This window comes from Gambusia affinis, linkage group LG16, assembly GCF_019740435.1.
Source record: "Gambusia affinis linkage group LG16, SWU_Gaff_1.0, whole genome shotgun sequence".
In the NCBI taxonomy this organism is placed as follows: Eukaryota; Metazoa; Chordata; class Actinopteri; order Cyprinodontiformes; family Poeciliidae; genus Gambusia; species Gambusia affinis.
This window is the reverse complement of record NC_057883.1, coordinates 18509623-18536780: the sequence shown is the minus strand read 5'-3', so window position 1 is coordinate 18536780 and position 27158 is coordinate 18509623. Positions and strand designations below refer to the sequence as shown.

At 37.4% G+C, this 27158-nt stretch overlaps 2 protein-coding genes across 7 annotated transcripts; one reads left to right on the top strand and one right to left on the bottom strand.

Moving 5' to 3' along the window:
• Positions 1-3261: 3261 nt before the first annotated feature.
• On the bottom strand, positions 3262-22121 carry aspg (asparaginase homolog (S. cerevisiae)). 4 transcript variants are annotated; one of them, XM_044143844.1, is made up of 18 exons: positions 21843-22121; positions 19031-19157; positions 18454-18489; positions 15943-16054; positions 15159-15284; positions 14993-15076; positions 13701-13827; positions 13506-13618; positions 12076-12261; positions 11478-11591; positions 11261-11380; positions 10201-10296; positions 8837-9000; positions 5972-6058; positions 5508-5607; positions 5360-5425; positions 5186-5245; positions 3262-4206 (listed from the first exon to the last, which is right to left on the bottom strand). In XM_044143844.1, the coding sequence occupies exons 1-18, from the start codon at positions 22075-22077 to the stop codon at positions 4162-4164; spliced, it is 1998 nt and encodes a 665-aa protein (XP_043999779.1). In that variant the 5' UTR covers positions 22078-22121; the 3' UTR covers positions 3262-4161. The 4 variants fall into 4 exon arrangements, with proteins under 4 accessions (XP_043999779.1, XP_043999780.1, XP_043999781.1 ...); XM_044143845.1 differs by lacking the exon at positions 18454-18489; XM_044143846.1 differs by lacking the exon at positions 5186-5245 and having other exon boundaries at positions 21843-22120.
• Positions 22122-24021: 1900 nt separating this feature from the next.
• On the top strand, positions 24022-26626 carry arf6b (ADP-ribosylation factor 6b). Of its 3 annotated transcripts, none has more exons than XR_006373269.1 (2): positions 24022-24368; positions 24728-26626. XR_006373269.1 is itself a non-coding variant. In XM_044143848.1 (2 exons), exon 2 carries the CDS (start codon positions 25208-25210, stop codon positions 25733-25735), a length of 528 nt encoding a protein of 175 aa, XP_043999783.1. In that variant the 5' UTR covers positions 24194-24368; positions 24731-25207; the 3' UTR covers positions 25736-26626. The 3 variants fall into 3 exon arrangements, 1 of the variants encoding a protein (XP_043999783.1); XR_006373268.1 differs by having other exon boundaries at positions 24600-26626; XM_044143848.1 differs by having other exon boundaries at positions 24194-24368; positions 24731-26626.
• Positions 26627-27158: the final 532 nt, after the last annotated feature.

Below are 27158 nucleotides of genomic sequence, written 5' to 3'. Positions count from 1 at the left end.
TTATCATTTCAACACAAAACCAATTTGCCGAGCTTTGGACAGTGACCCTCCCTGCAGACCACAGGTCTATCACCCCCCACAGACTCGTCAGAGACAAATGGTTCTTTATTGACTTGTTTTAATCAGTACCTCTGGAAACTAGGGACAGAAAAGCAGTGAAAAAGTGAGAGCTATGCTGCAACAGAGCCATTAAAATGTTGCATTGTGCCAGCAGAATGAAATTACTGAGCCCTAATCATTTTTATAGCCCCCCACAGCTCCAGAGCTGCAGGTGCTGCTGGGACACAGTCAGGCAAAGATGACAGGGAGACATCAAGGAGGCTGACAAATATGGTAAAAACGATGCAGTCATTCCCAAATTTCTCCAGATTCAGGCTTTCTTTGAATCTGGCCAGAATCATCTGAGATGGCAGCATTTGTCCAACTGCTCAAGTGGTCCTAAACATTTCACAATTTTCTCAAAGAACTGTTGAACTGTTGAGAACCACTTGATCAGAATGACTTTGCACTTCTTCATTCGACGCTCGTCCTTCAAACTGTGGATTCAGCTGGTGAAAGAAAGAACAGCAGCTATTGTTAGTGAAAGGCAAAAGTAAATGCGATCCTACAGCACTTTTCTGAGGTTAATTCTGCTACAGAGCAAATCAGTACAAAAGCAGAGTAAAGCCAAAGCAAAGCACTTCTTGATCAGAGAGCTTTTACCTGACGAAGGCGCCTCTCTTTCTTGGTAGACGTAGTGTTCCTTGGTGTGATCCCTGCCAAGACTGACTAACTGAAGAAGCAAGAGGTGCTTATATAGTGTTTTTGGGCTTGGCTTTTACAAGAGTCTCGTTTAAGGAAGAATGAGGCTCATGCTGGTCCGACCTGATGAGCCAGGTTCCACCAGCAAGGAGCAGGACAGGGCAGATACCCTGAAAAGGAAAAAGAAAACAGATACTGACGAGTGATATGAACAGATGCAGTTTTATGTCATCACTGCCTTGTGAGTTTGTGTGATTTCTGATTAAAAAAGATTAAATTTATAGTCGGTAACAGCATGCTGTTCACTGAGCTTTATATTAGGATAGTATGCAGCTATTCTCTAGAAGACTTTCTGCAGTCAAAATTATTCCTTTCAGCAGTCAGAGCGTGTTTCTGATGAGAATACAAAGGAAACTGAGCTCAGAGACAGAAGTGACCTCCAATGTTTGAAAAGATCTTAATTTATTCATTAAAAAAGAGAGTTGGAAGCTGCAAAGACAAGGCAAGTTTACTTGTGTAGTGCTATTCATACAGAAGGTAATTCAAAGCTCTGAGCAAAGATAAAGAAAAATACATTAAAAATAGTACAATTTATTATCTCATAGAAAACATGCAGATGAAATTTTAAACAGTAACTGATCAAATTTGACTTTTATGGGAAACCTGTGATAAAAAGTGATGTTTTCCCTCCTGATTTGAAAAGACCTGATAACTTCTACACATTTCAGGTTTTCAGGAAGTTCGTCTCAGAGCTCAGGGCTCAACATTCAACAGTTTATTTGTGTTATACCTGTGTAATACACAAAAAAAGGCTTTCTGAATCATTGTAACTTGCTTGCAACACCAGACAGGATGGAAAAATAAATGAGGAGCAAAGAAACTCAAAGTTGACTCCTAATGTTTATTCACTTTTCAGTGAAGTTTGAGTCAAAAGGTCTGTGATGACTTGTTGGGTTTTGATGGTTCATACCAGAGAAGAAACTGTGAGATGTACTTAACCTCAAAAGGATTTAGTGCTTTATAAACCAATAACAAGATTGGAAACTTTTTCTATTGTCTAAGTGAGGAACTGCAGTGATTTAAGGACTGCTGGGATTTTTTTTCCCTCTTGCTGTTGATCAGGATTCCAGCAGCAGCAGTTCCAGATGCATGTCAGCAGTTTGACAAATTCTTCATTAAAAAAATATTCGGTATACTTAACCACAGTGAGCCTCTAATTTTCTAGTTTTCTTTTCTGAAAACAAACATAACACAGATTTTTGATAAAAAATGGCCCAAGAAAAGAGCCTGGAGGAACCATACATGTGAGTTAATATGACATTGTATTATACTCATTTAAATTAGGCATTCTGAGACTGTGTAGAATGTGGCAGCAACCTGAACTACATAACCACAATATAACCTTAATGTATTGTGGATTTACTGAAGCCCCAGTCTTCATCCCGGCATCTGAGATTATTCAGCTTGATGCTTCTGGTCGTTTCCTGGACTCACTTTAAGATCAGTAGAGACTTGCATTTTCAGTCAGGCTGTGACTCCAATGCTTTGAACTTTCTTCCACTGAGATCAATGTTTACTGACTCTTTAAAAAAAACTCTGTAAGCTATTGAGCTGTGTATTTCATATACAAATATAATTTGTAGATTTTATTATTTCTTTTATTTTCATGAAATACTTTGTGATGTTTTTATCTATGAAAGGTGCTATCTAAATAAAAATTACTAGCAAAACAGAAAATGTGTCCTTTGATCTGAAGACAGCTCTAAAATTACATATTACATCTGCTAAAAAGATTTTTTTTTTAAAGAGAACTTGACATAAAATAACTTAATAGAAAGAGTTACATAATGGTAATGATATTTTCAGAATAAAAAAAACTAATTTAACTATAGTAAATCTATTTTTTAATTATTTGTATGATAAAAGATGTTGGAATACTCCACAATCTGAAATAGAAGAATTACACAGAATCCACTTTGAGTAATAGTGATTCGAGAAGTTTTAAAGATCACCATTTAGAAATCCCAAATGGCAGAGTCTTGCAAATAGATCAGTGCAACGCAACTCTCAAATGTTCAATCTTTCCACTGGTTTGTTATGATCAACTGTTAAATTCAGTTATTCAATTATTATTTTTGGGGTGGGGGGAGGGATGGCATTGTGTTAATTTTTGTGTTGTGTCTTTTTTTTCATGTTCTTTTCTTGTAAGTCTATATAGCAGAAAATTCTAATAAAAATATTTTGGGAAAAAAAAAAACTGTTAAATTCAGGACTGAGTTGTACTAATTAATGTACCTTGATTATGTTTAATTAAAATAAAAAAGATCATTGCAGTTTTGAAGTACTGATGTTTTGCTCTAGCAAATAGGGAATATACTTTTTTTTATCTGCAATATTTTAGAAGCAACATTACAAAAACCAGAGAAAAAAAGACTACTTGTGGTAAGACAAAATATTTTAACAGGATCAACATATTTTGTTTCATCCAAGTGTGTGAGACATCAGCACGCACACAAGGTATTTCTTTACATCAAAGGTTTTATTCCTGCTGTTCTTCCAACAAGGTAACAAGTTACCATCAGACAAAACTCATTACAATGCTTTTGTAATACAACGAGGTGAAAGAGAATATTCCAGACCATTAAAATAAGTGAAAAAACAAAAGTGCATTAAAAAAAAAAATCTAAAAAATTAGAGCAGCACTGGATGATGTGAAAAGCCATAGATACAATAATTTTATTGCTGAGGACATTAAACAAAGTCATGAAGTAACACAGAAACTGGTTTTCCTTTTAAACTGCTTCACACAATAGTCTGGACTTCCCCTTTCTGGTTCAGGGTGCAAGCTATGCGACGCTTCCAGTTCGACAATTAGCCTAGAAACAGGCTGGATGAGCCTGAGGAGTAACTGCAGCTTGTTTTTTCTATTACACCTGTAGAGTAGCAGGAAGTGGGGGGAAAAAAAGCTGCATTTCAGAGTTGTTTGGCTGATGTAGACAACATTCATTCAATAAAATATTGCTTTCATAATCCCACATTATGTTTTCTACAATTTGACTAATAAAAGAACTACAAAAATAAAATCAGTGATTTTACACTGCCATCAGAAACATTAAAAATACTTAGCTTCACAATCAGGTAACATTATTTTCCAACGTCACAGCTTACACTTTTGTAACATGAGACTCACTCCAATTCCCTAATTTAGGGGTTACTTTGAGCAGAAAAGTAACAAATTTGAACATTCGGCATTGTAACACGATATACAACAAACATCTCCATACATGTAGTACTTCCTTTTTGAGGCAGCATGAATTCAAACCAGAGGTGATATACACACATTGGACGGATTAGGTGATATGTGCTCATATTTAAGAGGTCAAACAACAAACACAAAGGTGGACAGGAGGTAGAGTCGGCTCACAACAACGTTGGCTTGGCAGTGAACTCGATCGCTGCGCCGTTCTGACAAAGTAAAGGATTAGAAAAAAGGAAGGATTAATACAAAGTACTAAAAGGGATGACAAGTGATTCAGGATTTCCATAAACACACTGACACACATGTAAGATTAGTGTGAGCAGGATTCTATGTGAGTTTTCCAACAAGTGCTCAAACATGATTAGAAATTGTATTGTGGAATTAAGCTAAATTTGAATGGATTGTTTTGGTTAAAAGAAACAAGTGTTTATTTATTCTGATAAAATTTGAGAAAAAGCTACAAGTCTTCACTTTTAAGACACCGATTCCTAATAAAAAGCTTTTTTGCTTGGTTATTGGTCTGGAATCTGCAGAGACTCAAGTGGCTCTTTGGTCCTTCATCAAAAATTCTTAATAACTTTGGCTAAAAATAATGACTAATAATTTAAACAAATTTGGCCTTTATGGAAAACTGGCAGGGGAAAAAAAACATGTCATGCTATTGGGATAAATTCCTTCAGAAGGGAGAGGAAAGCAGGTCAGCTCAAAATCTGGCAGGACTTGAAAACTGATCTTTACAGATTCAAGCAAGCAGACATTTCAGTTTCTAAATGGCCAAAGTAGTTGAAACATGCACCAAAAGACTTAAAAAGTGGTTTTCTACAGACTCAGGTTTACTAAATGCAAGCCACACTTTTCAGATTTTAGTTGTAGAAAATCTCTTTCTTTGCACATTGCAGCCATGTGCTACTTTGTCTTGATACTACATGCTAATTCAAAATCAAACTGTAACAGGGGCAAATATAAAAAGTTCTAGAGGTTTCTGGAACAATAACATCTTCCTTCCCTTTCTCATTCCTTCTCTTGAAATGTGAGTCAGATCATTTGACCTGGTGTCACTAAGATGATCTGGACGAGCATTTTAATGACAAGATCAGCAAAAAAAGCACCCAGAACGAAGGGGAACTCAGGCCATGCTCGCTGTGGGAAAGGAGCAACAAACTGGGAAGTTCACATGTCATTTACCTCCTCATCATCATCATCAATATTATATTCGTCATATTCATTTAGTTCATCAAATACGGGCTGAAATAAACAAGACAAGCAATTAATAGGAAGAATTAAGGAGTTGGTTTGATTTAATTTAGGCTCATGTCAGGATTTTATACAAGTCTAAAGGAAGATGGGAAAACTGTTTACCAAGGTTTTGCTGTTCACGTATGAGTTTAAAAACTCCACCATGTCCATCCTGCCTGCAGCTTGAGCCTGAGACAGAAGAAGAGGGATTTATTAGACTTTCTGAACTGACAAGCATTATCACAGCAGACCAAGTCTCCCTCAAACCCACCACTTCAATAGCCATCTTCCCGTCATAGCCTGGTCTGGTCAGATCTGCCCCAGCGATTCTCCAGATATCAAGGCCCTCTTTATCGCCACTGGCAGCGAGGCTGACTCACACACACACAAACGTAACGCTTTTATTAAAGCAAAATCAAAAATCAGAGGAACAAATCAACAGATAAGTTTCGTCTTAACTGATGGAACACAAAAAGTGCGCTTGTACAAAATAGGTCCTGACAAAACCAGTTGAGTATCTTGTGTAGATAAATAACAGAGCTCAGTCTGCATTGTGTGCTTTGGAGATGCAGATTGGGTCCACAACTATGCAACTAAGTCACATTCTTAGTGCACGTGAAACACTTGAGCAACTGGTTGAACCTGTGTCAGCTATGCAGGATGGGTCAGCGTGGACGGTTCAGAAAACCGAGCAGTGTGGGTAAAGTCCTGAAACGTCTTTCTGGTTGGTCTGACCTGCACAGCTCACTTCCTGCTTCCTCTAGATGCTCTCTCGAGAAGTGGGCACCGGTCCTCCTCAGCAGCCTCACCACTTCCTTGTGCCTAAATAAGACAAAAACACAGAATCTCATTTAATTCACAGTTTAATATGATGCTGCACAATAAAGACATTTTATAAAGCTATTATATAATTTTAATATCAGCTCATTAAAAATGGTATCACCTCACTGGAATATAAGTTATAAGTTCCTATAAATAGATATTTTTGTACTTTAACCAACTTGTAATATGAATTTACCAACAGCTTTAAAAACAACATGCTGGAGTGTATGGGAAAAAAATTGAAGGCAAGATCTACGCTTTTTTTGTTTTAGTGGAAACAAAGACAACAGAGTATCTTCATGCCTTGTTAAAGTAGAAGTTAAAGTTTTCAAAAACGTTTAACTTCTGCTCAGCTCATTTGCTGTTTCATTCAATGTGAGACTTTAAAAACATACCTAGGATGGAGTATATTAACCATTAGAGATAAAAGAAAAAGAAATTGCACACTGATTGAAAAAATAACTAAATTGAGATTTCACATATTTCCAAGAAAAAAAAATGCTTATATTTAATGATTTAATGAAGAAATGTATTGAATCTAGTATATTCTCCAACATCTCAGAGGTGCAGATTCAATGCACCATGTTGCAGTTTCTTCCTCAGGTGTTTATTGCGGATCGTGTTTGAGATTTTTATGGTGAGTCTGCACAAAGTATGTGTCATTCTGGTTCAATAAAAGAATGTCCCGCTTACATTTTGGAAAATATCTAGATGTGCATACCCTACATTTTTCTACCTCAGTGTTAGTGGACCTCTGTCATTTGGTGTCTCAAATGTCTGACCCTATAATCTCAGAAAACATCTTGAGTTTCTGACTTCACAATGTCAGAGAATACGCCAGTCTTAATATCGTGACATTATGCCTTTAGTCATGGAAAATTTACATTTTCTTCCTCACAAATTTACAACAGCAAAGGCTAGCCATGTTTTTCTTGTAAACATGTGAAAAGTATCTCAGAATGTAAATTATTTTGGTGGGATTTTACTTGTCATTTACAATGATCTATTACTATGTATAGTACTTTTTGCCTCTTTCTTTAATAGTTTTGGACAAAAAAAAGAGTTCCTCTTAGATTTCTTTAGCTTCATACAACCAGAATGTCCTCAGTCAGAGGCTTCTTCAAATTCACTGTAATACTGACTGCTGAAGTGGATCCTTGCTTCAGCAGTGGACTTCGAAACACACTTTTTGAAGTTGTGTTATACACAACTTCAAAAAGTGTATAACAACTTTTTGAAGAAACCTGAATAATACGAGTTACAACAGTAGTTTTTATAACTGAATTTGGAAACATGTTACACTTATATCTTTTTTTTTCTCAGAATCACATTTAATTTAGGCAAAATCTAGGTAAAATACAAAAGATGAAATCATTGAGGGTTCAAATAAAGTCTTAAAAACCATATAGGCCTTTTTTGTGGTCAGTTCAAACATCACAGAATTAATTTTTATCTGTTCACAAGAACCTATAAATTAACTGTCCACTCAGAGACATCGCTTTTGTGCTTCTGTAACGTTAAATCATTTCACAGTTGAGCAATATTTAGACTTGGACTTCCTTCAAGCAAATATTGCGCTGCAGCATTTAAGACTTTACACTGAAGTTATTGAGCTGTTCAAAGAATTAGTGTGGTTGTAGTTGTTGTCTGACATGTTAAGACAGGTTCCTTATCCCCCACGTTGAGCCACCCACACAAGAGTCACCTGCAGGGACAGTCACTGTGACAAGACACAGCAAGTTAGGCCTAATATCTACAACTGTTTACCTTTGTGCACCAATGTCCATAAAAAACATTGTTAAAAACAACAAGGCAACATAACTAAAAGCAATTTGTTAATTCTATAGATTGTGTGACATAAGAACCACAGAAACTCCTGGAACGACAAAAGAGACTAAAAGAAGAAACAAACTAGTATCTTTCATCGTTGAAACTGGGAGCAAGCTGGTAAGACTGGTTATTAAGGCACTCCCCACATTTGTTCTTCAAGCTTTCAGTCTGTACAACTCTTAGCTTTCCCTTATATGGACATCAGGATGCTGGGTGGTGTGCAAGTTCTGTGGCAAATACATCAGCGATACAGACAGCACCTCCAAACCTCAGCTCTGTTGGGCTGTTTGCAGTCGTTTCAATAAATCCATTAAGGTAGGAATCTGCTGACAGAAGCCGTGCGACATTCTTCAGGACGTGTTCGGTAACAACGGGTCCCTGTGGCCCGATGCATCACTCCAGTATCACAAAGGAAACAAGTCCATGCTTGCAGTGCCTCAACCGTTAAAGTAAGACAAGAGCAACATGGTATAGCTGTGACACACACCGTCTCCCTCCTCAGGGTTAATCTTCGCTCCAACATGGAAACGTGAAGCATGGTTTTCACCGGCAGACGTGCAGAAAGATTTCAGAGGAAAAAGAAAGCATGTGTAAAAATAAACACTCTTTAAACTGTCAGATGACAATTAGCCTAATTACTTTGTAATTATTGTTGGCCTCTAAACTCCATTATGAGTCTCTCTTCTGATTTCCCCCCCCCACTAATACAGACGCTTTTCCCTCCTCTTCATTTAGCCAGAACCAAATTCCCTGCCTCGCAGCAGCTCATTTAATGAAATCTCTGCTATAGCAGCTATTAACAACATGTTTTCAGGAAAACACTTTTGAGGTCTGTGAGGAATGACAATTGTTGCTAATAGCCAAGAGGGGGGGTTTATGCATCTGCAACTTCATAACTTTAATGAGCAGATTAAAAACAAACACATCAAGCGCTCGACATGGCTTTACCTGAAGCGGACGGCGTTGCATAGGGGTGTGTCTCCATAGCGATCTTTGGCATGGACAGAGGCTCCCTGGTTGAGCAGGTATTGCACAAGTCTGAGGTGACCCTCACAAGCAGCGACATGCAGAGGTGTGCGACCGTCAAAGTCGCCCAGACGTAAGTCGCTGCCCTGAAACACAGGAGAATCAGCCCTGCAGGTTGGCTGTCCAAAACAGTAAAATCAGGTGCAGGGTGTGTTGATGTCTCTATCATAAACGTCCATCCATCCAACTATCCATTTTCTGAACACCCTTCGTCCCTAATGGGGTCGGGAGGTTTGCTGGTGCCTATCTCCAGCTGCGTCCCGGGCGAGAGGCGGGGTACACCCTGGACAGGTCGCAGGATCATAAACGTCCAAATCAAATAAATACCCAACAGCCACACAGACTGGTCTTTATCATGAGCAACATAATTTAGAACATAATTTATTTAATATTCTAAATAAATTCTCAGGTTCACATGCAGAGATTTAAGCAATATGACAAAAAACATCATTTAGCAGTCCTCTGTATTTTCAGAAATATAATATGTTGAAACTTCAAATAGTTTCAACATATTATAAAGATGCTATCCAGCAGTGTATTTAGTTCTAATTTAAAATCTGTTTTCTTTTGACAGATTTTGACACAGATCATGATGCACTCAGGGTCTATTTGAGGTGCAAGAGGTTTGACTTTTCTTAGCAAACGCACAAACTGTAAACTGAAAACAAGCGGAAATTTTTCACTTGGGAAAATTACAAAAAAATGTAATTGCATAAGTGTGCACACTCTCTTAGCTTTCAGAATTACCCACCATTTTTAAACTCATGTTAAATAAGAGTTAGCAAACACCTGCCATCCCTCATAGTTCCTATTAGGCTTTTCCTGATATCGTCTTAGTTGTCCACACATACTTTATGTGATGTCACAACAGGCATAAAAGTTTGTGTTTTTCAGTTCTTTTTTATGGGGGTAAGTAATTTCTAACAAAAAGGTATAAATTGTTCTACAAATGACAAACTATATCAACAGAATGTTTGGCTGAATTAACAGAAAAGTACAGCTGGTACCAAAGCTACATAAACACCTATGTTTATGTTTCCAAATTCTATTTGACTTTGTGTGAACTTGGACGTCCAATTTTCTCAAAAGAGTAACATAGATTTTTTTTTTTGGCAAATTATCAATGAGAGTTTTAACTGTGGACTCTGACCCTGCTACTCAAACATGAGAAGATAAGAAAGGTCAGAACCTGTTTCTGCTAACGTACAAGGTTATAGCTACAATGAGTAAAAGTGTATCAAACAGTTTTTGATTATATGTCACAATGAGAGGGAATGGATGCTTACCATTTCCTTAAGAGCTACTAAAGCTTCTGTGTCCCCAATTTTAGCAGCAGCACATGCCAGCGAAGGAGTCAGGGCATCACGGATGGCCTCCAGTTCCTTATGGATGTCAAGATATGTAAGAGATTAAAAAAATATGCTTGATAAACGTGATAAAATCCTCTATCCAAAGTTTGTAAATTGTAATAATTTCAAACACTGCCAATGACAAAGTCCCAAAACCTAGAAGTAGGGTTTTGGTTTTTTTACAACTTTTATCAATAAAAAAGTATGACTTTACATATCAAGTGTCATGAAGTAGCCCCTTAAAAAAATAAATAAATATCACAAATTGATCTTTGCAAATGTTTTTTGTTTGTTTATGGGGCATGTGGGGCAGTGACATGCAGTCAAAGTCATCCAACTTATTGCCCTGAAAGACTGCATTGGATTGTTTAATAATTTATATCCTTACCTTTATTTGTTTTGCATCAAATATTATAAAATACTGTGAAAAACTTTCATCATTACTCCAAACCAAAATGTATTTTATTAAGATTTTCTTAAACAGACCGTCTATAACAGCAAAGTGGAAGGAAAATGGTACATAGTTTTCATTTTTTTATGCGTAGGGTTGTTGTCCAATTGAAAGGCGAACCTTAAACGTTTTGTCTTCCGCTTCACAACTATGCACTACTTTGTGTTCGGTAACCATATAACATCCCAATCAAATACTTTGTGGTTTTAACAGGATGATACATGAAAAACGTTCATGAGGCATTAATACTTTCATCCTTCCTCCAGAAATATATCAAGAGCTGCACAGACTTTTCCACAGTTTCATAACATTTCTAACAGACAGTATTTATTTCATGTAACATGTCAATGTGACATTAAGCCTTGAATGAAAAACTGGAAGGACACAAGCCCCACTGAGTTTTCCTGGGAATCTAAATGAAAAAAAACGAACACAAAGACAAGTGTAAGAACTTAGGACTTGATCGTCCTGTTATCAACTGGTTTGCTGAAAATCCTGTTTAGCTGTTGTGGGGGTTGAAACGTGCGTGGGTATCTGTCTGCCTACCTCTTTGCAGCTAACGCTCAGAGACTTGGCAATGACCTGGATGAACCTGCTGTCGCTCAAACACAGTTGGGCTCCTTCGAGGTCGGCACTCATCTCACCTCGCAGGTTTTGAGCCATCATCTGGACGAGAGGACAAAATAGTTTTTACTTTTATGACATTCCTTCTTTGAAAAGTTCACATCAACACCAAAAAAATGAAGCCTTTTGAGCAAATAACCTTTTTCTGAGCATCTAGAGTGAGCTCTTTCTTAGCCAGAACGTAGGACAGTTTTGACAAGGCAGCCTCAGGGGTCATGTCACCTCCAGCTAACAGACCGGCATCCATCAACACCTGAAAAGTCAGAAGAACCAGTCACTTGCAGAGCAGATTGTATAATAATTGGAAAAAAACCCTGCTTGCATGAAAAGTTAAACTGTGTTTATGTATGTAATCACTTAAACAGACGGGGAACGACATGCATGAAATAAAATTCTAATTTCTTAAATATTTGAGTACTTCATCAATTATATGTGTCTGTTTAACGAGACACAAATATTTGTTTTTAATGAAAGACTGTAGCACAGGAAATATGAAATATTTTTAATACATAATAAATTCAAAGCAATATATCTTTGAATTTGTATATATGAATTTGGACTTCCACAGCAGTAGATGATTGTTAGAAATTTTAAAGACCAATCTGCTAGTTTTACAGTGATATGAATACCACACTCTCAGAAAAATAAAAATAAAAACATGAGCAAGTCACAACAATATTAAACAGTTATATTGCAAGTGCACGATGTTGTAATTATCATTAAATAAACTCCCGTACCCTTCCAGTGGCATATGAGGCTGAGACTGTCCCCCTCAGACATTGGGTGCAGTTAACTATGATGACACCAGAGTCGGTGGCCTTACTCAACTCCTCCAGAAGATCAGGGCGGTTATCGGGTGCGTTCCCACTGCCGTAGGTCTCCAGGACGACGCCCTGCATAGGCGGCTGCAGGAAAGCCTTGACCTGGAGACAGATGTGAGCCGGCTTGAGTTGAAAACAGCCCACATTTACGACCGCATCAAGTGCATAGCATCAAATTGAGAAATTAGTATTCCGTGTTATTTTTCCTGCAGTGCTTTTTACTCTTATGCACAGGACTATTCCCTCTACTAAAAGCCCATCTGGTGCCTTCTCTAAAACCAGTATCTCAATCACCGGTTGGCTGGCAGGCACTCGGAGGCCCTATAGCACATCATTAACCGTGGCATACGACTAGAACAGCAGATGACTTCAACGGCAGAAAGGAGAGCAATTAATCTGAAGCCATTAGAGAGAATAAAGTCACTTGGCGAATAGCGGTGTGAGGGGAAGGTGACATTTAAAGTTCGGGGTTCAGTCAGTATTTTTGAGTATAATTAGTAGTTTGACAAGAAAGGTCTGACAAAGACCTCAAATCACGCTTACAGCAGGGATGGTGAATATGCAGGAGCCGCCTGGAGCCTAATCAAAATGGTGCCTCATAAAGGCCTTTAAACGTGGTAAGAAAGCCTTGATAGCAGAGCTGGGTAGGGGGAGCAGATTGAGACAGTAAAGGAGAACTGCCCCCGCAGGTTCTGCAGGGGGGAAGCTCAGCTAAATGGGACGGTATCAGCAGCATTTCTCTCTCCTTACAGGGTGATTGGACATGGGCCATAACTTTCTCTCATCTTTTTCTGGCCAGAACTTCCACTGCAGTTAACAAGAGCAGATAAAGTAACAGTGGAAAGGTAATTACATAAAAGTAACTGTATTTTATTGCAGTTTGACAAAAACAGGGCTTTCCCTGTATTCGAAAGACATTTATGTTTTAGGTGTGAGTCAATTTAATTGTAATCAAACTTAATTTTGAGCAGGCATTGCTTTATTTGCCAAACCCTTGTAACTCTGTGTTAATGTTATTGTTAGAGTTTAGATTTATGACAAAAGTCCAAACTAAACCTGGTAAGGGGTAAAAAAAAAAAAAAAGACAAAGTTGTATTAATCAACTTAACTCTGCTAAGGAAAGAAAGACAGTAAAATGCAGAAGTTCATTAGACTGCAACAAGCGCAGTGCACTGAACAGAATAATAGAATGAATAAATTTCATCTTGTGAAGCAAATTCATAAGATTTCACTAAAACTGACAAAACTGAAAAATAAAGAAATAAAATAATCTTTAAGTGAATCTTACATAGCAGTGAGAATCGCCACCATGGTCCCACCGTAAGACAGAAATCTAATTTTCTTACTGTTAATGCAGTGATTCCTGGGAACAACCTGAGCAGACCCACGTTCCTGTTCAGCTCCGTTCTGACTTGAAACTTTGCCGTGGTGTTTGCCCTCCACACAGTATCCCAGTTAACTAAAACAAAAATAATTGAATTGCTTCAGCCACAGCAAAAATTACACATCTTCAGTATGAAGAAATATTTTATCTGACTAACTTTTAAAATCCACTTCCGCGGTTGCTAAAGGAGGCAAATTGGGCGAAGTGAACGCATTGAAACTGCCAGCGTCCACCTTAGTAACACGATTTCCTCTGTAGAGCTTGTTGTAGAAATACAAGCAAACCTGAAAGAGAAGAGATCTTGTTCATGACCAAAATTTGTTGCAGATCAAATCAGTTTCTACATTTTCTGTCTTACTCTTTTTTTAATGATTTACTTGCATTTCTAGACAAATGTCAAAAAGTAGACCATTGTAGGAAATAAATACCAGAAACACAGAACCTTGCTAAAGTATTCAAACGCCATTTTTCTTTTCATTTTGTTACAAACACAAACTTCTGCACATTTGATTGAGATTTAATGTGACAAATCAAGCCAACATTGTACATCATAGTCAAGCAATGGAAGAAATGCGTGGGTTTCAAACGCTTTGACAGGAGTCTGAGAAATCTGATGTGGCTTCTTTTAACCTGACACCCTGAAATAAAATCCAGCGTATGACACAACTGCAAACCTGCAATGAGACAGGTGCCAACTTAAACTGATAGGCAAGAAAGAAGAGTAATAATCAAGAAAGAAGCCAAGAGATCCACAGCTCAGGTGGAACAGTCTGTCACTAGGGAATTGATGAGTCGTACACAAATGTGGCCTTAATTGAAAAATGCCAGAAATAATACTGACTGTAGAAAAATTTCCTCTGGTTCCATGAGACTAAAACTGAACTTTTTGGTCTACATCCAAAACTAAAAGTGACAAAAACTAACTTCACAAAACCTTGTGAATGCCATTAATGAAACATGGTGGTGGCAGGCTGGTAGGATGGTACTGTGGGTGAATACAAATAATTATCATTTGTAAAATGGGAACAAATCATGCAGATTTCTACCACATAAAGCTACTCAAATTTTCACCTGATGTAAAATTCATGTTCACATATATTGGATAGATTCAATGGTATAATCTTTACACTAAGTGTTTTAAAGTGTTTAGATTAAATGAACAAAAAGCTGCTCAGTTTGAAACACTTGAGAGCGTACGATGAACAGAGTCAGGTGCTTTTCCTGTTCTGTTAACTATTGCGAAACACTCCCGGTCATTAGAAAGAATTCCTTCCACACCCATCTCTGAGGTACGTGATGTATTCTCTCTGCATATCTAAATTTAATTAATTTAGACATTAATTCAGTAACGGAAAATACTAAAACATTGAGCAACTGCGACTCCTTATATTAGGTACAGAAATTAAACCAAGTTATTAAAACATTTAAAACTATAGAGGCTTTTCAAACCTCAGGAATGACAAACTGGCCGGCGATTAGCAGCGCTCCCAGCAAGTTGTCTCTGCCATCATTCCTCAACTCATAGATCGGCACCTAAATACAGAAAATAAACACGTCAAAGTTAGCAGCCACGTTTCATAAACTGGTTGGTTAAACTCTTGAAGACAGGTTTTACCTGAGAGCCGGTGAGAACGATTGGTTTTCCCAAATGCTCACACATGAAGGACAAAGCAGAGGCTGTGTAAGCCATAGTGTCCGTGCCATGAAGAATCACAAACCCATCAAAGTTTTCATAGTTTTTCTGGGGACAAAAAAATTAAGACAGAGACATTAAGTTACAATTCAATGCTTAGTTTTATATCCTTTTATCTTTTATGACCTAGAAAAATAACTACCCTAAAATAAAGACAATACATTTTAATTATTATCAAAAAGTTAATTTATTTTAGTGTATTGGTTCAAAAAAATTAATTTGATTTGTTATATAAATTCACTACTCAGTAAAATTACAAGGAAGATACACCACAAAAGGCTGTTGCTTAAGGAGCTGGCTACTAATACAGTGTTAATAATATCCAATCATATTAATGAAAAGATTAATGAAAGAAAATGTGTGGTTAAGAACCCACAGGGATAACCACATCCTCAAGAATCTTGTCAATTAATGTGGAAAATTGTTGTAGCAAATAAGGGAAAATGAGCCCCAGTCACGTACTGAGTTCATATATTATACAGTAAAATTGCCAATCTTCTGTTAAAAATGTGTTTTTATTGATCTTATGCAATATTCTAATTTGCTGAAAAAGTGAATTTAGGGTTTTCATTAGCTGTAGTGCAGGTTAATCAATAAAAATAAACACTTAAAATATATCACTTCATGTGTGCCTTAAATAATATGAGTTTTCATTTTCAACATTTTGCTGATAATCTAATTTGACGAGATAAACCTCTAAATGTACCTCAATGTCTTTTCCAATGCGCCCCCAGTCATCTGTGGTCATGTTGGAGGAGTCGAGCAGAGGACTGTACTCCAGGATTGTGTAGATTATCCTCTTATTTAATTTACTTGGCCTTAGAAGGAAAACAGTTTACAAATGTAATATTCAGGAAAGCAATATGCACAGATGTTAGTGGAGTTAGTGCAAACACATTCACCACACAAAACATAAACATAAACAGTGTTAAGGCAAATATTTAAATATGACATGATAAATTATTATTGATGTTCATGCTGATCTTTTTTGTATTTCAGTTCTGATCAACAAAAGAAAGTAAGTTTAAAGAAGTAGAAATGGCTACGAATAAACAAAAGAGTTGGTGAAGAGACAGTGTTGTTTTTAGCTGGGCCTTTTGATCAACACAGAAAGCTGCCAAAACCTGTTTCAAACACAGAGAATGAATCCTGCAGGTGGAAAATCAAGGTGTGTTGTCATGTGGCTATGGTGAACACAAGGTTTGAACTCTCAGGCCTAGGTTTTGTTTATACTACTGATTTAATTTCAGCAAAACAACAAGTTTAAAGGAACACAACTAATGCTACATTCTTGGTATTTCATATATGTTTACAGGGGAAAAATATGTTTTCTCATTCATGAGGCTGGAGAGGCTCACGTCACCTTTCAACCTAAAGAGCCCCACCTGCAACACTCACATGTAAAGCAGCGTGACAGCCTCATCAGTGACTGAAAGATTTCCCCGCTAATCTGTTTTTTTTTTGTTTTTGTTTTTTAAAAGAACAAGGGTGTGACTCCCTGTCTCCCACCCCCACATTATCATGGGCAGCCTTATCCCATGGAGATAGGAGCTGAAAGGAACAGCAGGGGGAAGAGCAGGCGGGCCTCAGCCCATCCAACCAGGGGTCTTCACTAACACTCTTCCAATTAGCCTCTCATCCACACACAACCCTGTGACATATGTTGTTGATAATCTGAGAGCTGAAGTAGCAGAAGAAAACACTATTCAAATCCCAAATTATTCATCTTTCTGGCCTGAGGTGCATCAAAGCTAAGCATTAGCAAACCCGTGCTAGGAGGCCTAATAGTTAAAGAATAATAAATTTGTCTATTGTGTATGTGTATTTTTATGAATGGTGTTGGGGGTTGAATAAGGATGGTCTAAGTTTGCATAGATATAATTCAGTTAATACTGGCTCACAAATAAAATGTTATTTTTTTCATTTATTTAAAAAAAAAAAACATGTATTGTTAAGAACAAAGCTATTCAGACCAAGTGAAGGTTTAGATTCAAAATTATTTCCCCTCAACCAAAAGGTTTGTTGCTAATAGAAAATAACAAAGGTGTCTCTAAAAAGATAAAACAACGTAAAAAATATATAATTTCTCTGTTTTCATTTATATATGATTTTAAAAAATTACGTGACTAAAATCATGGGCGGATCAGTTTTTTACATGTTTTCAGTTTCACTAGTATTGTCATTAATGTAGGTAATGTCCTCTCAGTCTGATGTTAAAAAGTCTCTGTGTGCACAATTATCTTTGACTCTCTCCATCCACTTTTAGATCAAACCTTTTGCCAAACTGCCACAACATTTTTTTTACTTGCAGTCTGAACAAAAAAGTGCAAATTTAAACCCAAGTATACCAATTTTTGGCCAAATTGTATTGTATAGATTCTTTAATGTCACAAAATGAGACATAAAAGCAATTATTTTAATTTTATGCATTAAAACTTAGCATTGTTCAGCACTGTTTGAAACACAAGGACTCTGACAGTTGTCACTATATCTTGTGTGTCACTCCAGTCACAGTCTAATCCTTGTCAATCCCCCCAATAATTCAAAGATGTTTCAATTTCTATCATACCTTTTTCTTTAACTAAACTTTCTATTAATGTTGGGTCAGTTTCTGACACCCAACACATTGGCTATTAGGCCATAACATGACTTTTTTTTTTTTATCCATCTATGGTAATATTTAAATTTTGTAAGACATCAAAATAATCATCATGAAATTTACCAAAACTAAGACTTTTAACTAAGACAAAACTAAGATATTTCACTGTGTGTAAATAAAATTACTTTCTGGGTCTAATTATTGAAGAAAGTTTTTGTTTTGTTTTTTTGTTTTTTTATTAAACTGAGATGCACCTTCATAAACTTCCACTGACAGGACATTAAAAACTAAAAAGTTGTTAATCAGCTAGGAGCTCAGTCCATTCTGATTAATGTGCTGCATGTGGGCAGGACAATAAGACAAACTCTATCAAACATGCTGACCAGCAAATTATTGTTTGGTTTTTACAAACTGATGCTCCAAGGAACGTCAGATTATCTCAGCCCGGGTTATTATCGTTCACACATTAAAGCAGCTGAATTACAGGAAACCGCGCACACATTAGCTCAATCAAGGGCATTAAAAATATTCAAGCCAACATTTATGTGACACCATTCTCTAGTCACCACACCATAGGCAGAGAAATAAAAATACTCTCAAGCATGTGTCATGTGTCACCGAGGGAACTGGAGATCGGACCGGGGCGTTGGCTTTCTGTTGAGGTGACAAATGCGGGTTAGAGTCATAAAAAGGAATCTGAGCGTTAGAGGAACAACTTGCTCCGAATTCTCTTTTTCTAAGTTTGGGTCAAAACTAGATGAAATAAGGAGGTTACGAAAGCAAATGATATAAAATTGCTACATTTTAGGAATAAACAAAGTGTTAGTTAAGAATCCAACAATATTAGATAATCTTTAAACCGTGTCATACAAAGCAAATTAATGGAATTAACACAGAACATTTTGCAAGAAAAGTAAGCATACAGTAGATGATAATTCTTCTAGTGAAAAACAATAGCACCAACCTTACAAGATGCTCACTGGGTTTTTCCCAGGCTCAGATTAAAACAATTTAGAAAATGTGTCCATTATTCAGCTTTTTTCAAATTCAAATACTTTTTATATAACTAACAATAATCTATAAAACAGTTATGTGGCTTCTATTGTAAATTCAGCTATAGTACATAAAGTGGCATTCAAAGGTTTATCTTTAAGGGCATGAGTTATGGCTACATGTTGACTGTTGTTGAACTTACGGCAGAACCAACGTGTTCTCCAATCTGTAGTACTCATACAGGGAGGTTTGATGGGCATAAAGTTCATCGTGTAGGATGGGCAGCTTGCGCAGACTCTCCACAAGAGTATTGGCTGTAGGGGCATAACCTGTAAAAGAAAAAAAATATGAAATGTTGTAACATTCTTTGTACTGCTTTTGTAATTTGCCATTGTCAATAACACACACACAACAATAGCAGTCTTATACTGAACCCTAGAGGTAACCTCAGAAATTACATGAATACAATTTTTTTTTTTAATCTTAACAGGACTTTTTTTTTTTTTTACAATTTGCATCACCCATGTTTTTTGTAGGCAGGCCAAGGAAATTAGCTGGAGTCTGTATTAATTTTCACAAGTCAGTGTAATTTATTTTGGCGACATATAAAGTTGTGCAGTGCTGAGCTCTTTCATCCAGAGTAAACACCACAGAAAGAGCAGGGTAATCAGAGAACATTATGGTGTGGAAAATGTTTGCTGCCTTACCAACTTCCTTTTATTTTTATGTTTGTCACACTTATGTCTTTCACAAGATCAAACCAATTGAAATGTAAATGATAAAGAACACAAGTAACCACAAAATGCAGTTTTTAAATGAAGATGTTTATTTTTGAGAGAGAGAAAAAATCCAAACCATGAATGGAAAAGTGATTTCACCTCTACCCTCTCCACAACAAAACACCCTGATGGGGTACATTACCCACTTATAAAGAAATTATGGATAAACTATGAAGATGGCACCAGGGTCATCACAGCTCATATGGTGGATGGAAGAATCATCACCCATAGCCCAGAGATGCCAGTAAGCTTGCCCTTCATGCGAAAGGAGAACAAGAGCACTCAAACAGATTGCCTGCTTGAGACCTGTGATGCAAAACCTGAAGAAAAATCCAGCTGTGGTCACTGATACGACTAGCGACCTTTAGACCTTTATTCCCATCTTTACCTTTAATTACTGCTAAAATAAGAGTCTGGTCAAAAACATTTTTGATGTGATTCCGGTTTTAATGTGAGTCACTCACCCACACATAAATTATGATGATTCTGTTTAGCTGAACCAATAGTGAGGATATCTGCTAGGGTGCGCCGATTGCAACTTTTTGGCCAATCGCTGATTACCGATCTTTTAAAAAGCCTAACTTCCCGATTCCAATTCTGGCCAAAACCAGGTTTTTTTTTGTCTGAAAAGTTGCTCAATATATCAAGAAAGTTGCTGAATTGACAAAAAAATGGAGTGACTATTGTTAACTGTAAATGTGCAGACATGTCCTGGTCGGCCAGTTTGTCAGTCAAACCTCTCTCACAGGAGAAAAGAAAAGCCCAGTGGCTGATTTTTAGACCTTTGCCGAGGTTGATGACATCGGTGGATAAGATCAACTTCACATGTAAAAATCAGCTAATCACCGATCTCCCACAATTAAGGAAATTGGCACCCATAAATTGCCTGTCCAATAAATTGGTGCACCCCTAATATCTGCTTCAGAAAGATTTAAACAGATTTTATGTAAGTCATGGTGTAAAATACCACTCCTTTCAAACAATGAAACACACAGAGCTGTTTCACATCTACCTGCTCCTTTTTAGTTGCCTCATTTTACATTCAACAAAACTTTGCTTCGCTTTTAAAGGAGTTGCTTCTTTTCACAATTTAGAGCAAATAGTTAGCTGAAACTGCGACATTTGCGTAAAGAACAGAATGGAGGTACGTTAGATAAGCGTGATGAGAACACAACTATCACGCTTTTTGTATGGAACCGTTTTGAAAATGGGCACTGTAGAGTAAACAATACGATTTTAAAGTGTTTCTTTTAATACAAACTGAAAGAACAAATTTAAATAAATCTTAATTATGAGGTTAAGTCATAGAAATTGTCATAAACTAATTATTTTTAAGTATTGTGGGACAAATAAAGATGCAAATTTCACTTCTAACTATATAGATGTACCAAACCCATTTGAAGTATTGTCTCAGATCATTTCAAACAGTACTTCAAATGTACCTTAAAATGAAAATCATGCATTATTTTCAAGTCAAGCATAAAATCATGCAAATCAAGTCTAGATTACGAGCTGCAATCTTTCCATCTTGTTTAAAAGCCTAGATTATGCTGGCCCCCAGGAACTAATTCTATTTTCTTTTTAAGCTTACTTTTATAATTTAGTAATTTTCTGTTCCTCTATCAGATGTTGTAGATAGAGGCTAACCTAAATTATCCAGCTTTCTATTTACATTCACAATGATGGAGCCAATTCCTTGTTATTGCCCAACAATAACAAGGAAAATAAACTACTTATGCCTAACCTTACATGGACCTTTGAATGTTATTCTGCATCTCTACATGTTGCACAATACCACGTCAGCATGAGGTTACTGATTTATGAAGGGTGATGTTGTTCCAACTGTATCCTGGGAAAAGGGTGCCATTCTCTGAGGTCTACAAACTTCAATTCAACGTAAAATACAACCCTAATAAATAACTGCTCCAAATGAATACAACTTTATTGCAAACAAATACGTTCTTTTCGTTTGAGGTGGAAAATATATTAAGAAATGTCCATTTTTACTTCGATTAATTTTTATTTTAAGTGTTCCTTCTCATGTGTCTATTTTAGGATCCACGTGTCAGTTGTTGGGAAGCATAGAGTAATCCTTGCATCGTGTTCCCAGCAACATGTGACAGGCCAGCCTATGCATATGTTGAGTTATTTGCAACAGATGTGGGCTTCAGACAGACACTGCGAAACTTAAAAGTAAAGTTAAAAGTAACTGGGAGCACAGTCCATCACATATACCTTTATCATGTAGCGTCATCCCGATGGTCCCCCCGGTGTTTATCACTAGGACCCGAGACTCATTCCCGCAAGGTGAAGTCACCCAGTCGAGGTTTTCCACCGAGCTGCAGCTGGACAGCTTTCTCCTTCGGCTTGGGTGAAGCTGAACGTTAGGTGGAGAAACATCGTTTGTTTCTATAAGAGTCGGCTGAGACAGAGCCCGGCCGAGAGTGTTAGGTCGACTGTATTCCGCCATGATGCCTTAAAGTGGCGCTGCCCCTTTAAATCCGCCAGTTGAAGCTGATAAGTGGTCTTATAGTAAACGTCAGAGCCCTGCCTCCTGAGCCGCGGATTCCATCTCTGTTAGTGTTAATGCAAACCGGGCGGACCGATTATTTTAATGATGTTTAGTTTCGCTACTATAATTCACAGAGATGTGATAGACTAGGATGGGGATCAATTCTGACGTCATCAATGTGAGCTTGGCTTATACATCAGTGGCGGTGTCCTGATATAATAGGTGACATAGGCAGCCGGCTTCTCGTCCAGGGCAACATAAGCTCTAGGAATACCTCTTCTGCCCGACCTTCTCTCCACACACACACACACACACACACACACGCCCACACACACACACCCACACACACACACTCATTCATGTCCTGGTGGCGGTCAACCATCCAGGTAACAAACAAAACGAGTGAATTTGCCTCCTAAAACTAAGACCCAAAAGTTCAGACTTCTCTTGCTAAGCAGAGCATCCAATCACCCCCAGTAGAATTATTAAAATATAGCTCTTAGATTAAATAAAATATATAAATAAATATCTGTTCTCAAGGCTGATAGTTAATGTCATTAATTTTAACTCTAAGAATAATTTCAGTCATATTTCACTGACTACAAGCAGAGGTCCAGATGATTCGTCTCATGGCTATGCTCTGTTCTGTTGTTGCCTATTTAGAAACCAACCTGTAGTGTTGAACATTATCAAACGTCTGCATCAGACATGAAATATATACATTTATACACCCTTATACTGACTTCGTAGGTGTTAAACTTCACATATTGTTAAGCTTGTTGGGAACGTCATGATGTTGGACGAGAAACAGTAAGGCTAAAAATATCTTGCAGGGAATTCCTTCATATGAATTGGTTTAGTTACCATTTGAGGAGCACACTCGATAAACAAAGACTGCCTTTTTCATTCCAGGTTACCGAAACATTAAGGAAGACACTTTGATACTATTTTGGTTCAATGTGATACTCTGGATCTCCTTCCTTGACCTCTCTTGTCTCAGATTGCACTAACAATTTGGTTACATGCCGTTGGCCGCTAGGGGGAGATGTTACTCTTCTTATAATTACCAATAACTGGCAAAGATATATTTTCATTTATGAGATCCAAAACATTTTTGTATTCAAGATGAAACACCATAGTCTCCACAGAATACTTTTTCTTACCCATTTCTTACTTTCTAAGGCTTTTCCTGACAAATGGATGGAAAGAAACCTTAAATATTGTATCTGAATAGATACTATAGAAAAGACATAGTAAAATTGCATTATATCATATTTGAAAGGATGCATTCCAATGAGTTGGAATTTACTCGAAGTCGTTTTTGCCTGGCATTTATTTCCAAAACCAAAATTAACACAGTGCATGTATTTATAACACAAAGACTATGTGATATACTGTACTTCTGCATTAATGATTCTGGTTTACAGCTATACAATAATTATTTTATAGCTTGTAAAAACATCCCAGGATCCAAATCTTACCATTACATAAGCCAAAGAAAATCTTTCAATACTCCAATGTTATGTTATGGCCATATTATGATCATAAGATAATGATTCTAGGCAGCTGTCCAAAATGGGCTGAGAAGTTAGGTTTCCATGCATCAGGGGACAGTTAAGTGGACTGAAAATAGTTATAAATATATGCATAGGCCATATATAACAGTAGATAACAGCATCATTGGAAGGATTATAGTGTGTAATATTCATAAATATAATTGTGTACACATGCAGATCGCCTATGTACGGAAGAGGATTAGGGCCACCGAAAAAAAAGAATTCTGACTTTAAAGTCAGAATTCTGAGATCTCAGAATTTATTTATTTATTAATTTTTTTTCGGTGGCCCTAATCCTCTTCCGTACCTATGTCTCATTCAGATGGAATGGTTGTTTGTGGGATAATACAATGTAAACCTAATCCCTGAAAAACTTAAATTTGCTTGTAAACCAATAGAAATAAATGCTCTAAAAACATATCTTCTGGATGTGAGCTGTACTTATTGAAAGGAATTACCAAAATATAACTTTTTTGTCGTCATAATATTCATTGTGTGAGTGTGGCATGTAAAGAAGCGTCTGACAGACGGAGGCGGAATCGAGGGCTGTCAGCTGAATGGAGCCGACAGGAGGAAGTGGCCCCTGATGCAGTTCCACACCTTTCCGTTATAGCAGCGGTAGTGCGGATAGCTCCGGTTAAAGGAGGAAGGCAAGAGCTGAGTCAATTTATCGAGTCTGAAGGACAAAAACAGGTAAGTAACTTGATTATAACAGGCCTCTACTTCTTCTAAAATGTGTCGCTAATCATATTGTCATCGTAGCACACGTTTATTGCCCTGATTTGTTTAGTTGACTGCAGCTAACTGCTGTTAGCTACTTAGCTTAGCGTGCTAGGTAATGAGCTAACTAGCTGTATTAACAGGCAATCTAGCAATAGCTGGCTAATTTTTCATGTCTGACCCTCCCCCTAAATCTCATTTCAGCGTGACCAGAGTTTCGCGTACGGGGTATTTCTGGCCACGGACAAACAGGGATATATTTTACGAAGTTATTCCCTAGTAGCGCGGTGAAGTGTCCCGACGTAAAGCTCATGTTTCTCTCCCCCCGACAGCAGTGGAGAGAACAAGGGCGCACCCGGTGAGGAGGACCGCCACATCCTAACACCAGAGGAAATTCTCTTCAAGTATCGCGGCTTTTGTTGGAGGTCCTTTTTACCCACACAGTGAATCTTCTCTGCAGTTTCCAGTCATCGCGGCCTGTACCTTTATCTTCATTTTTACTGAACAATGAACGACCTGCAACAGCTACTGCCAAGTTCTTAGTCTGATCGTGTCATGTTGCGTGTAGGCCAAGAAGACATTATCTGAATATAAATGCCCCTGCATTTAACAAGATCCAGACAGACTTTCAGGTGAAAAGTCAAGCATGTGTGTATATTTTTGACTTTTGTTCCCAAGTAAACAAAATATCCATTCACTTCATGGTTTCACTAGTAAGTCTATATTGAACTGTGAGCTGCATTCCAAGTGACCATCAAAACATTATCATATTTTCTCCTTGGGAACAAAGTATTTATGCTCAAGAGTTCAAAATGGGGAAAATGCTGTCAAAAATCTTCGGCAACAAGGAGATGAGAATACTAATGCTTGGACTTGATGCTGCTGGAAAAACAACAATCCTATACAAACTGAAACTGGGACAGTCTGTGACCACAATCCCCACAGTTGGCTTCAACGTGGAAACTGTCACTTACAAAAATGTCAAGTTCAACGTCTGGGACGTAGGAGGCCAGGACAAAATCCGTCCCCTGTGGCGACACTACTACACAGGGACCCAGGGCTTAATTTTTGTGGTGGATTGCGCAGACAGGGATCGCATTGACGAAGCGAGACAGGAACTTCATCGCATCATCAATGACCGCGAGATGAGAGATGCCATGATCTTGATATTTGCCAATAAGCAAGACCTTCCAGATGCCATGAAGCCACATGAAATCCAAGAGAAGCTCGGATTGACCCGAATCAGAGATAGGAATTGGTATGTTCAGCCCTCCTGTGCGACCACAGGTGATGGACTGTATGAGGGTCTGACATGGTTAACTTCAAATTACAAGTCTTAATGATTGGGTGCTGACTGTTTTAGGTCAAAACTACAATGTTGCAAGTAACAATTTACTCTTCAAAATGAGAATGCTTAAAAAAAGTTGATTATCTCAATTTATTTTTATTACATTTATCTTTTGACTAATTTATCTTTAACTGGGTTTGCCGGTTTAAAGTTTGCTTATGTTCTGTAGCAGGCATATATCACATTCTTTATTGCTTGGGCTTTTTGAGATAAAAAATGGGGTTAACTGGTTTCTAAGGTCAAAGCCACAGAGATCACCACCTTTGCCTGTTCTTTTGTTTCTATTTTCTATCTTATTTCTCTTGAGGACATTCATGGATTTGAGATGTTTCACAGTCCTTTTGACTCTCTTGGGATAAACTTTGACATTGAGCTCTTTACTTGTCATGTAGCCTACTTGAAGGACACAGTACTGTGATTTATAGTTTTCCTTCTCTGGTATTAAAAAGAACTGGGGTAAATGCAAGAAAAATAAAACATTGCCCATGTTTACATGTCGCAACACATTTTCTTACCCCAAATACAATTACGTGGGCTTTTCTAGTTAACTGATTGACCTATGTCATGTCTCACTATAATGTGCAGAGTATTAAACAAACAGGCCATCAATAACCTCAGCTCTGACCTCACAATCTGATACGACAGCTGAAAAGTCTCAGTATTGGGACATTATATGATAGCTTATATCTGTAGCATGAGTACATAAGTACATTAACCCAACATCAGAGTCCATTTGTTGGCACAGTCAGAACAGAAAGCTGTTAAGAAGTGAGATGTTGAACAACAGCCTGTGGTGCAGGGCCTATTTCTTATTTGACTGGGGGAACTATGTACAGAACAATGTCATTGTAATGTCTTATTAAAAAAGTGATTTTAAATCTTACCTCTCTGTTTTTTTATTCATTTGTTGGTTCATTAGTTGCAGGGTCTTGCTTTTAAACCTTTCAGGCAAACGTTTCAGCTACAGTCAATTTCAGCTACAACTTGGTTATTATATGCTTAGAGCAACTGCAAAGAAAATATTTGTGATATACTCTCCACTGCTATCTCGTAAGACTTCATATTTGACGTTGAGAAAGATTTAAATAGTTGACTAAGACAGTGTTTCCCAATTCTTATCCTCAAGGCACACTGCCCTGCATGTTAAATGGATTGCAGTCCAAACTGTTAATCATCCATCAACTGAAATCAGGTGTGCTGAAGCAGGGAATCACCTACAACATATAGGGCAGTGTGCCATGAGGACCACGGTAGGAAAACATTGTGCTAAGATCAGTTCTTAAGGAATTCTTCTGAAGCTAGGTGTAGATGTTGTGTAACATTGATGTGAAGGGACTGGACTCGCATGGAAAAGCAGAAAACATCCAGATTTGGCCATCTTGTAACTGAGGGAAAAGTGCAGCAACCTTTCAGCC

Excerpts from the sequence above, each read along its gene's own strand:
- aspg (XM_044143844.1), bottom strand. The coding sequence starts at position 22,077 with ATGGCGGAATACAGTCGACCTAACACTCTCGGCCGGGCTCTGTCTCAG. Across the intron at positions 18,490-19,030 it reads GAGAACACGTTGGTTCTGCC|AAAGCCAACGCCCCGGTCCG; the intron begins GTAAGTTCAACA and ends TCACCTCAACAG. Across the intron at positions 13,828-14,992 it reads GCCAGTTTGTCATTCCTGAG|GTTTGCTTGTATTTCTACAA; the intron begins GTTTGAAAAGCC and ends CTTCTCTTTCAG.
- arf6b (XM_044143848.1), top strand. The coding sequence starts at position 25,208 with ATGGGGAAAATGCTGTCAAAAATCTTCGGCAACAAGGAGATGAGAATA.